Source organism: Oncorhynchus tshawytscha, linkage group LG16, assembly GCF_018296145.1.
Source record: "Oncorhynchus tshawytscha isolate Ot180627B linkage group LG16, Otsh_v2.0, whole genome shotgun sequence".
Classification (NCBI taxonomy): Eukaryota; Metazoa; Chordata; class Actinopteri; order Salmoniformes; family Salmonidae; genus Oncorhynchus; species Oncorhynchus tshawytscha.
This window is the reverse complement of record NC_056444.1, coordinates 61,372,013-61,384,254: the sequence shown is the minus strand read 5'-3', so window position 1 is coordinate 61,384,254 and position 12,242 is coordinate 61,372,013. Positions and strand designations below refer to the sequence as shown.

Sequence of the window (12,242 nt, the reverse complement as noted above, 5' to 3'; positions counted from 1 at the left end):
GTAGAGCAGGTTTTTAAAGGACCGAAGAGTTTGGTCTTACTTTCATTACAGTTTAACATCCAACATTGAGTCTGTTTCTGCCTATTGGTGGGTAGTGCAGAGGGTGTGTGTCTGTGTGTGTGATATGAAAGGCGACATTGTTCCCCAGAAGACACTGAACAAAAAGCATGATGTCATCGGGACAACTGTCTCCTGCATGAACGACAACCCTCATTGGATGACACTAGACTCTGTTTCAACCAACTTCTCCAAACTACCAACCTCTTAGATACTTTAATGAATCAGTTTGAGTGCAAAATGAATTATTTTAATTGTCACTTTGTGTTAGCATTACAGTTGCTAGGTTAGACGGTGAAAGGGTTATGAAGATGAAATGTATCTCATGAAAATCGACGGTGTGTGACTCAAAAGCTTACCCCTCTCATCCCTTTTCCCCATTAGCCTGGTTCACACGAAGGGCTAAACCAAGCAGACTAGGACTGAGCTGGCCTGGTTAGGTATCAACCATAGTTGCTGGAAAATATAATGCGAAAAGGAAACATCTGAGCCAGCATAGTTTGTTTGGTCCTATAGGGTGAATCAGGCAACCATCTATATTGATCCCCGCAAGACATGCTAGCTCTGTCATGGTTGTGGTGTTGTTGTAAATGATGGTGGTGGGGGTTTGGCCCACCTTCTGTCCTCCCGTCCTGTCTGTCCATTGGCTGACGGGCGGTGTCCGTTCTCTCCTCTCTGCCGTGCTGTGCAGGTCTATGAGAGCAAGTTGCAGGAACTTCAGAAACAGGTGGAGACCTGTTCACTGGCTGTGGAGACGCCCGATGAAGAGGAAGATGAAGAGGAGGAAGAGGAGGGTGCGTTCTTCTTTCAATCATGGAATAGAACAAGGAATAGAATTTTGCTACTGTTCATGAACCAGGGACCATATTCATCAAGCATCTCAGAGTAGGAGTGCTGATCTAGGAAGAGGTCTCTACTGTCCATGTGATCTTGTTCATTTGAACTCTGAGATGCTTCATGAATACAGGCCCAAGAATCCATTTCAATTAGTTAAATTGAACTTTTTTAATGTGTCCGTGTACTGCACCTGTGTGTGTTCTTTTCATGAGCAAAATGTGTGTTGTCATGTTGACTGCCCATAGAAATCACCCACTCATCAGAAAAGATTGATCAAGGTAACTGAACTCCAAGTAAAACAGTCTTATGACTAATGATGAAACATTCCAGTCTTCCTAACCAGCACAACCACATACATTTACTAGTGTCCAAAACAACCCCCCAACATTGAACCCATGAACAATACTTAACGTGCGTGTGTACTTAGAGGTGTGTGTCTGTCTGTGTGTGTGCATGTCTCTGTGTGTCTCTGTGTGTCTCTTGTGTGGAGTTGAATATATTTGCCACTCTTTGACAATGTCCCCTATCCCTGCAGTGCCCTGGACACAGCATGAGTTTGAGCTAGCGCAGTGGGCCTTCAGAAAATGGCGGTACCATCAGTTCACCTCGCTCCGCGACCAGCTGTGGGGCAATGCGGTCTACCTGAAGGAGGCCAATGCCATCAGTGTCGAACTAAAGAAGAAGGTAACTATTGTCACAGTATACACTCCAATTCAGTTTAAAAACCCAATTTAAACTCTTAATAATAATATTGAATATTGAGAAATATTATTATTTTCTGAACAAAATTCTATCAAATTTGGTCCGGTTCCTGAAACGCATGTCCATTGGTGGCTGGGAGATGTTCGCATACACACCTAGTTTCAAAATAGCTGAGGCAATGGCTGCATAGCAATAGTTTTAAGTAGCTTCCTCTCCCTGTCTCCTCTCTGTCCTCTGCATTTATGTGAAAACGCAGGACAGGTGAAAGTGGTAGATGAGTGCTGATCCACTGAGCACAATGTCAATGTACACCATAGAAATATAATTACTAGAATGGGAATCCCAAGTCAATGTCATATTTACAGTACCAGTCAAGTTTGGACACACCTACTCATTCAGGGGGGTTTCTACATTGTAGAATAATAGTGAAGACATCAAAACTATGAAATAACACACAGAATAATGTAGTAACCAAAAAAGGGTTAAACAAATCAAAATACATTTTAGATTCTTCGAAGTGGCCACCCTTTTCTTTGTTACAGCTTTGCACACTCTTGGCATTCTCTCAACCAGCTTCACTTGGAATGCTTTTCTAACAGTCTTGAAGGAGTTCCCACATATGCTGAGCACTTATTGGCTGATTTTGCTTCACTCTGCATCCAACTCATCCCAAACCGTCTCAATTAGGTTGAGATCGGACGATTGTGGAGGCCAGGTCATCCGATGCAGCACTTCTTGGTCAAATAGCCCTTACATAGCCTGGAGGTGTGTGTTGGGTCATTGTCCTGTTGGAAAAACAAATGATAGTCCCACTAAGCGTAAACCAGATGGATGGAGTATCGCTGCAGAATGCTGTTGTAGCCATGCTGGTTAAGTGTCCCTTTAATTCTAAATAAAGCACAGACAGTGTCACCAGCAAAGCACACCACCACCTCCATGCTTCACGGTGGGAACCACACATGTGGAGATCATCCGTTCACCTACTCTCCGTCTCACATAGACACGGCGGTTGGAACAAAAAATCTCACATTTGGACTCATCAGATCAAAAGCCAGATTTCCACTGGTCTAATATCCATTGCTCGTGTTTCTTGGCCCAAGCAAGTCTCGTCGTCTTATTGGTGTCCTTTTAGTAGTGGTTACTTTGCAGCAATTCGACCATGAAGGCATGATTAACGCAGTCTCCTCTGAACAGTTGATGTTGTGTCTGTTGTTTTAACTCTGATGCATTTATTTGGGCTACAATCTGAGGTGCAGTTAACTCTAATGAACTTATTCTCCGCAGCAGAGGTAACTCTGGGTCTTCCTTTCCTGTGGCGGTCCTCATGAGAGCCAGTTTCATCATCGCACTTGATAGTTTTTGCAACTGCATTTGAATGTTCTTTCAAAGTTCTTGACATTTTCCGGATTGACTGACCCTTCATGTCTTAAAGTAATGATGGACTGTCATTTCTCTTTGCTTATTTGAGCTGTTCTTGCCATAATATGGACTTGGTATTTTACCAAATAGGGCCATCTTCTGTATACCAACCCTACCTTGTCACAACACAACCGATTGGCTCAAACAATTTAAGAAGGAAAGAAATTCCACAAATTAACTTTTAACTTGGCACACCTGTTAATTTAAATGCATTCCAGGTGACTTCCTGATGAAGCTGGTTGAGAGAATGCGAAGCGTGTGCAAAGCTGTCATCAAGGCAAAGGGTGGCTACTTTGAAGAATCTCAAATATAAAATAGATTTTGAATAAACACTTTTTTGGTTACAACATCATTCCATATGTGTTATTTCATGGTGTTGATATCTTCACTATTATCCTATAATGTATAACATTTTATAAATATTGAGGTGTTCTAAAACTTGTGACTGGTACTGTACGTGAGATGATGTCACAGGGAAGGACACCACAATGTTTCAAATCAGCAGCGTTTTTTCACGTTTTATGAGTATCAATCGCAACAATACAGTCCATGAAGAGGATAGTAGGAGAAAATGCTGAATTACAACCCTTCAAATTGTGGATGTTGATCTTTGAGATGGTATGCGTCCCAAATGGACCCTATTCCTTTTATCGTGCACTACTGTTGACCAGAGCTCCTTGGTCAAAAGAAAAGCACAATAAAAGGAAATGGGGTGCCAGTTGGGACGCAAATATGGAATCTGAGAAGCCTGCGGTCACCGTACTGTTGCCGGTCTGTATGGCGAGTCCCAAATGGCTCCCTATATAGTGCACTACTTTTGACCCCTAGTAGTGAACTATATAGGGAATTGGGTACCATTTGGGGGACACACATCCTGATCTAGAGGAGCTTGTCATTTCAATTCTGAGTATAGACATGTCAGGTTGTAGGAGCAGGCTGGTGGAGGGGGAAAGGACTTTCAGGTTTCCTACTGCTCTTTATTTATCACAAGCTTCTACTCTCCTATTATTTATGCCCTTTGGCATTCTTTTCTTTTCTTGAACATATTACCTCAGGTAGGACTCCACCCCCGCCTTCCTTTTTGACCTCTCCTTCTCCACCTCGCCCATCTTTCAGGTGCAGTTCCAGTTCGTATTGCTGACGGACACCCTGTACTCACCACTTCCCCCGGAGCTTTCGCCCCCCGAGCTGGAGAAGGAGCGCGACTCACGCCCGTTCCCCCGCACCGTGGTGGCTGTTGAGATACAGGACCTGAAGAATGGCGCCACGCACTACTGGTCCCTGGAGAAGCTCAAGTAAGACCCTAGGTCATGTTCATTAGGGCACACTGTAGCAAAATCGTTTTGCAACAGAAAATTTAAATGAGTGTTTCTTATTGGGCAATTCCAGGTAGTCCCTCCATTTTCTTCCATTTAGTCCCTAATGAACACAAACAACCCTGGTCTCCTAAAGTAGTAAATTAGTTGATTCTGTGGTCAATCCTGGGTCAGCTACAGTCATTTTAGCAAAGGGGGTTGAAATTCAGTTTAAAAACTGGAAGTTGCCCATTACTTTGGATGTTAAGATGATCAATTACACAGGTTTCAATTCACTTCCTGCATTGAGTTGATTTGGATTCATATGGTATTGCCACAGCTTACCTTGATTTTCATGACCACTTATGATATCCGTGATGCCATCCCTCTTTGCATTCTTAAGGGAGGTGTATGATAAAGGGTACAGGGCCTATATTCACAACGCTCGCTGATCTAGGATCAAGTCACACCTGTCCATAAACTATTCATTGGTATCTAAAACGCAAAAGTGATCCTAGATCAGCACTCCAGTTATATTGGTGCTGTATCTGATAAACTAAAGTGTATGTGCATTGATTTTAACCTGACTCAATTGATCTCAAAACCCACGATTTATAAATGTGAATAACCCCCATAATGTTTTTGCATATGAAATTAGTCTTTGCATTTGTCAGCGATCATTGTCCCATAGTATGTATTAGAGATGCCAAACTGCAAAAAAATGAATCACTGTTTAAATAAGAATATAAACTTTTTTAAATGTTCTCCTCGGGTTTGTACACAACTTGTTACGCACTTATTTAGGGTCTCCTGTATTCATGGCCCTGAGTTGAGTTGGCTCTAAAACGTTTGCCTCCATTTTTGATTGCAGAATCATTAACCCATATTTTTTACCTGACGATTATATCTGGTACTATCCCCAAGGTTTGGAAGGTGGCCCATGTACTACCCCTTCACAAAGGTGGTGACTCTTTGTGACCTAAATAACTATCGCACTATTACAAAACGTTCTTGCCGAGCTAAAATCCTTGATTCATTCTCAGCTAAGGTCTTATCTTTGAAATGTATCAGTCAAATTTTAGACCAGGTCACAGCGTCTCTGCTGCTTCACTTGTTATAAATGATGTAGTAAATCGTAAGGCAACATTGTGCTGCCCTTTTCATTAACCTGTCAAAGGCCTTCGATACTGTGGATCACTCTACTAATTCAAAGGTAGTCCATTGGTAAAAGATCTGGCTGACAATCAGCACACAATAGAGCGCATAAAAATAACTTTAAGCATATGTACTTTGGGTGGTGCCCACATTGATCGTGTCCTGACCCACAAATATCTGATCATCTGGATAGACGAAAAGCTGTCTTTTAAAAAGCATATTGAAGAGTTAGTTTTGAAGCTAAGAATTGCCTCCCGAGTGGTGCAGTAGTCTAAGGCACTGTATCGCAGTGCTTGAGCCGTCACAACAGACCCAGGTTGGATCCCGGACTGTGACTCAGCCGGCCACAACCGGGAGACCTATGAGGCGGCGCCCAGTGTCGTTCGGGGAGGGTTTGGCCGGCCGGGATGTCCTTGTCCCTTCGCGCTCTAGCAACTCCTGTGGCGTGCCGGGCGCATGCACTCTGACACGGTCGCCAGTTTGATTTCCCCCGACACATTGGTGCAGCTGGCTTCTGAGTTAAGCGAGCAGTGTCAAGAAGCCTTGCGGCTTGGCAAGGTCGTGTTTCGGAGGACGCATGGCTCTCGACCTTTGCCTCTCCTGAGTCCGTATGGGAGTTGCAGCGATGGGACAAGACTTAATACTAATTGGATATCACGAAATTGGGGAGAAAAAGGGGTTAAAATCTAAAATAAAGAAGCTGAGAATTCAAAATGGCCTTCTATAGAAGAAAGCTGAGACTATGGCGACATGTTCTATATATGAACGCAGCTGCCACGTCATTAAAGCCGTTCAATGCATTTTACCATAGCGCTCTTCGTTTTATTACTGGCGACTAGTTTAGTACACGACTGCATTCTCTACCAGAAGGTTGTTTGGCCCTCTGATGTAACCTAAGTCAATATTTATTAGATGGATTGGGTGAAAGAGACCTTGGTCTTAACATGACTCGCTGACAAAATAACGGTTAAAAAGTTAGAATAATAATGAACTGTTCACACTACTTGGCTAAGCAGAACTGAGCCAAGCTTTACCGCGTTGGCCTGGTTTCACATTCGTATACCATAGTTGCTGGTGTGGACAGTGCTGGAAAGGAAAAGGTGGAGAGAAAATATCCACGGCAGTTCAGTACTGTTCAGGTTGGCACAATAGGGTGATGGGAAAACGGTATCAGTGGAATGAAGCGAAACTGTGGTCTAAGTGGAACTCTGTGATTTGCAGGCAGAGGCTGGACCAGATGAGAGAGATGTACGACCGCGCCGGGGAAATGGCTTCCTCCAATCAGGACGACAACGAGGGGGCTTTGACTGGAAATGACCCCTTCTATGACCGCTTTCATTGGTTCAAATTGGTGGGGAGGTACGTACGACACAACACTGGCTAAAACAATTCCTTTGTTCAATTTTTCTTGTTAGGCTTCTATTTGTCACTTCTGCTGTCTTTGGTTGAGTATTTTAGATGTAAAAGAGTTGCTTTATGGAGTTGAAAAGCAAAGCGGTTGGTTTTATGTGGACGGATACCCTCAGCTGTTTTGAGGAGCTTTCATGAATCATTCATGAAATGGAATCCATTTACACTTCCGCGATTCCATTATTCATTTTTATGTCTGTGCTGTTGGATCGTTTCATTTTCTGTCCTTATAGCCTCATGTTTGAATTGTTTCACATCTTTCAATAAGCACGTTTCATTTATGTTTTATGTTGATAGCGTACATTCTGTGCCCTTATGATGTTTTTTTGGACCCTTTCAACATTTCACTTTTCATTTGTTATTTTCATTTGGTGATTTTATTTTTTTTTCTTTAATTTTATCAATGTCATTTCATGTATACAGTATGTCCTTGTTTTGTTACTAACAACTATGTCTACGCCTTATGTTTTTGTACAAAAACAATTGTTGTAACAATTCTGTTTGTTTCCTGTGATGTAGTGTTTCAGTTAAATAAGACTAGTACTAGTCGTAAAGTTAACACTAGACTACTAACAAATGTAAGTAAGCTTTTGTTATAATTCAAATGCTGTTTCTCTTGTTAACATAACTTTATCAATATGGACAGTGTCAACAATATACATTTTAGCAATTTGCTCTGATCCAGAGCAAATTACAGTAGTGACTGAATACATGTAACTTTTTCGTACTGGTCTCAAACCCACAACCCTGGCGTTGCTAGCGACGTTCTCTACCAAATGAGACCAGTGTATCCCTCTTCAACTGTGCACCATGACAGACTTTAACCTTCAAGTCAGTCTTTCACATTACAGTACAATCTACTCAAGCCAAACTATAACTCTCTCCATTGTTAACTTCACTTGGCTGCTTGCCTCCCTGCATCCCATCACCCTCCCGGCCCTCCCCTTGTACCCTTCCCTCCCCCTTAGCTCCCCCATCTTCCATGGCTGCGTCAACGAGCAGCGGCTGGCCGACCGCACGCCCTCACCCACCTTCTCCACGGCCGACTCAGACATCACAGAGCTGGCGGACGAGCGACAGAGCGAGATGTCGGACTACTTGGATGACGAGGCGTTCGTTGACGACACCAGCTCAGACGCTGGCACCGAGGAGGGCTCGGATATCTTCAGCGATGGCCAGGATCCCTTCTACGACCGCTCCCCCTGGTTCATACTGGTGGGAAGGTTGGTGACCACCCATGATGATGATCTGAACCACCATGTCAGTCATTTTGTGACCGTGTCACATGTGACATTTACACAGGCTCTGGAAGAGGGGGTGGGGGAGAAGAGTGCTGGCTCATTTCACTCAGGGGCAAATACTAACTTAAACTTAAATTCAATGTTCACTTAGTCCACATACAGTGAGCTCCAAGTATTGGAACAGTACATATTTTGTTAGTTTTGGCTCTGTACTCCAGCAGTTTGGATTTGAAATGATACAATGACTTACAAACGCACAAATATCATACTCCCCCAAAAATGCTAACCTTCTGTTATTGAGAGGTTTGCATGTCTTGGGGGTATAATATTTGTGCATCTGTACATTTCTTACTCATCATTATTCACTATTCATTCAGTATTATCTGTAGTCATGGTAACATCCACATTAATGTAGAAGGGTTCATGGCACATATTATATTCTTATTTATCATAAAAGTGACTCAAATGGCACAGTACATTATTTACCATTTAATTTCTATTGGGCACAAAATAATCTGGAACACAACCAAAACAAACAGCAAATGCATCCAACACATTTGGAGTCACAATCTTGATGCAGTCATTGCGTGCTATGAATATGGGATCAAATACTTATATTTGTATCAAAGTAGTAAAAAGTTAGGTGAATAAGTCCCAATAATTTTGGTCCCCTAAAATGGGGTGACTATGTATAAAAAGTTCTGTCATTTCTAAACGGTTCACCCTCAAATTAAATCTGACAGTCTGCACTTTAACGTCATTGTATCATTTCCAATCCAAAGTGCTGGAGTACGGAGCCAAAACCACAAATGTGTCACTGTCCCAATACTTTTGGAGCTCACTATAAGTAGAGTTTTCACTTAGTCATGCATTGATTCCCCATAAGGGGGGTGTGTGATAGTTAGCGCTGTGAAGCGTAGCTTTGGAGGTACTAAAGGCATCTTTTCATTATTTGGCTACCATATACGATTATAGGGCTCATGATATAATTGAAACGTATTCCCACCCATCAAAATCATCTTGTGTGCTGAGTAGTCTACTTACACCTCAAACTGTTGGGTTTTTTCAAATGTCTCATTCATTGAATTGAGTGCTCTGAACTAAGTGTTTGTGAGGTTTCATTTTTTTTCAGGCCATGGAGGTTTTAGTCTGACACAACCTATAAAGCATAGAAACAAGTTATCACTTATTCATACTGTGAGTCTCTAACATCCCCTCAGTGTCAATGATGCAAGGATATCTGAGACATGTCTCCTCAGTTGCATCCCAAATGGCATCCTATTCCCTATAAAGTGCACTACTGTCTTTATTGCTGTTTTTTTTTTAAGTAGTGTGTAGGGAATAGGGTGCCATTTGGGACATAACCCTTTTCTATGTATTGCATTCTGCAAGATGGTAGACTGAAAAGAAGCATAATGTGTCACACTGCTATGGAGCAGTGTCTTATTTGTAAGGCCTCATTTAGAATCAAGGCAAGCAGAGTAGAATATTCTAGAATTAGAATATTCTAGAATTAGAATATTCTAGAATTAGAATATTCTAGAATTAGAATAGAGCCAGCACCGTCATCCTCCAGGCGTGTTGTTTCATCTGTAGATATAGAATGTCATTCTATGACATTCTATTTCTATGGCTTAATACCGCTCCGCTCCAGATGCCACCATTTTCTGCTCCCGGGTGAAGTTTCCACTATGTACAGATCTAGGATTAGCTTTCCCTCCCCCAATCCTCATTAGCGGAGAAAATGCTAAACTGACCCAGTATACAGTAGGGGCAACTTCACCCTACAACTCATCTGTTTTTGTGGTATCTGTAGTGGTTAATTCATTGTCTATTTGTTTTGGTGTTTATTTTTCATTTGAATTGTATTTTGCTTTGTTTCTTTTCAATGTCCGTAGTCATATTTGTTAACAGCATACAGTACCAGTCAGAAGTTTGGACACACCTACTCATTGAAGGGTTTTTCTTTATTCTTTACTATTTGCTACATTGTAGAATAATAGTGAAGACATTGTTTTGATGTCTTCACTATTATTCTACAATGTAGAAAATAGTTTTAAAAAAAGAAAGAAAGAACCCCTTCAATGAGTAGGTGTGTCCAAACTTCTGACTGGTACTGTATGTGTGATGCAATGATATAAATTATTCTTATAATAACAATGATGACGTTAATAATTGTAGGAGTGGAGGTGATACTGATTTGAAATTCACATTAATGATATCAAGTAAATAACCTTAGTGGTAAAAGAAAATACTACACATATTTATTTATAGTACATCTGAATAAACTAAGTTTGTATTTCAGATGTCATAGCCACCGCATCTAGTCTGTCTGCATCCCAAATGGCACCCTGTTCTCTATATAGTGTACTACTTTTAACCAGTGCCCATAGGGATCAAAATTAGTGCGCTATGTAGGCAACAGAGTGCCATTTGGGATCCAGACTCGGAGTCAGATGGCAGATCGATGCAGGCCCAGCCAGTCTGTCCTGTTAACAGCCCTACCTGCGTCATCATGACTAAAGATATTTGAGATATATTTCTCCTCTCTCCTTCGCCTCAGCATTGAGTTCTCCTGCACAGGGAGGGGGAGAGTTAGGGCAACGGGGGCGCTGCAAATCAACCCCCACAAAGCAACAACACGTCAATGTGTGACTAAAGCCTGTCGACATAACAAGCGAGTCTGCTCTGACTGCTGCATTTCAATTTAGCTAGTATTGCTGTTTTACCATTCAACAACATGGCTGAAAGAGATTGTTTTTATTTTTGCTGCAATATCAGTTGTCTATCATTTTAGCAGTTTGTCTATTTTTGTGTTTGTCTATTCTGAAATATCTCTTAATTTGTGATAGAATGCATTTCTGAGTTTACCATAAGGTCTCATCCCAAATGGCACCCCTTTTCCCTATACAATGCCCTACTTTTGACAAGGTCCCATAGTCACTACTTGTGACCAGAGCCCTAATGTAGTAAATAGGGTGCCATTTGGAACATGACCTCAATCACTTCAGTGATCATCTGATGATTGTAACTAAAAGTGTGCCTCGCCCTGGCACAAATATCAATTGAGTCATAGTGATTGGCTATTGGCTCATTAGATCTCATATTACACCCCTTCCATGTGACTAAGATGTATTGTCATGACGCAGATGGCTCAAGCTTAACTTCTTTAGGGCCTTCTGTACTGTCATTGCGTTATGGTCAAATTCATTTAAATACCTATTAATTCATTAAGGGTTCAACCCTAACTTCCGCTTCAGTAAAATTTTCACTTAGTTTCGTTTCTTGACCAGTGGATGTTGAAGAGCTACCTACATAAGGACTCCATAACATTGTATATTTATAACCCATAGATACAGCACTCATAAGCAGTATATGATTTACTGATGCAGTATGTTATGTGCTATGAACTTCTTATGAACCCTTTAACTAAATGTTACCGCATTCAAATTAAGAAAGTCATGAAATATCTGCGTCACCTTTTTTATTGACAAATATAAATGCATTTGACCAAGCCTTGTGAGGCAAAAGCAGACCCCAATAGGGGCTTGTAGGGTCAGATCCTCACCTCTCTCCCCCTCCTTCCCTCATAGAGCCTTTGTGTACCTGAGCAACCTGCTCTACCCCGTGCCCCTGGTCCATCGTGTCGCCATAGTGACGGAGAAGGGCGATGTGCGTGGTTTCCTGCGTGTCGGTGTCCAAGCCATCGCTGGTACGTACTGCTCCATCTCTCTCTATTTCTCTCTACACACACCCTCTTTGACAAGATTCATACCTGGGCCTGTATTCACAAAGCATCTCAGAGGAGGAGTGCTGATCTAGGATTAGGTCCCCCTGTCCATTATCTAAATGGCAAACTTGTCGTAGATCAGCACTCCTACTCTGAGACTCATTGTGATTAGTATTAGTATCTTATATACTGTCACATAATTGTCCAATCCTGCTCCTTGAGTATGTATCCAGGTAGAATGTAACAATGTGTGTACAGAATGCGACAAGGCACCCTAATCACAGACCACATTCACTAAAACCACAACAAAACAATTTTATACAAGAAAATACCAGATCTAACTCTACAAAGAATCAGAATGACTGGAAGAAATGTTGAAAGGCCCTCGGTTTTCTT

General features: G+C 41.8%; 1 protein-coding gene across 7 annotated transcripts in view; it reads left to right on the top strand.

The window, feature by feature from the left end:
* The window catches only part of kif1b (kinesin family member 1B), a 110,399-nt gene that overhangs the window by 74,357 nt on the left and 23,800 nt on the right, over positions 1-12,242 (top strand). For 2 of the 7 annotated variants that reach the window (XM_042299443.1, XM_042299442.1), the window contains 7 exons: positions 749-851; positions 1,140-1,172; positions 1,430-1,578; positions 4,132-4,310; positions 6,687-6,824; positions 7,844-8,098; positions 11,710-11,828. In XM_042299443.1, the coding sequence (XP_042155377.1) occupies positions 749-851; positions 1,140-1,172; positions 1,430-1,578; positions 4,132-4,310; positions 6,687-6,824; positions 7,844-8,098; positions 11,710-11,828 (976 nt within the window). The remainder of the gene's footprint in view (positions 1-748; positions 852-1,139; positions 1,173-1,429; positions 1,579-4,131; positions 4,311-6,686; positions 6,825-7,843; positions 8,099-11,709; positions 11,829-12,242) is intronic. The other 5 variants (XM_042299445.1, XM_042299444.1, XM_042299449.1 and 2 more) reach the window with 3 other exon arrangements.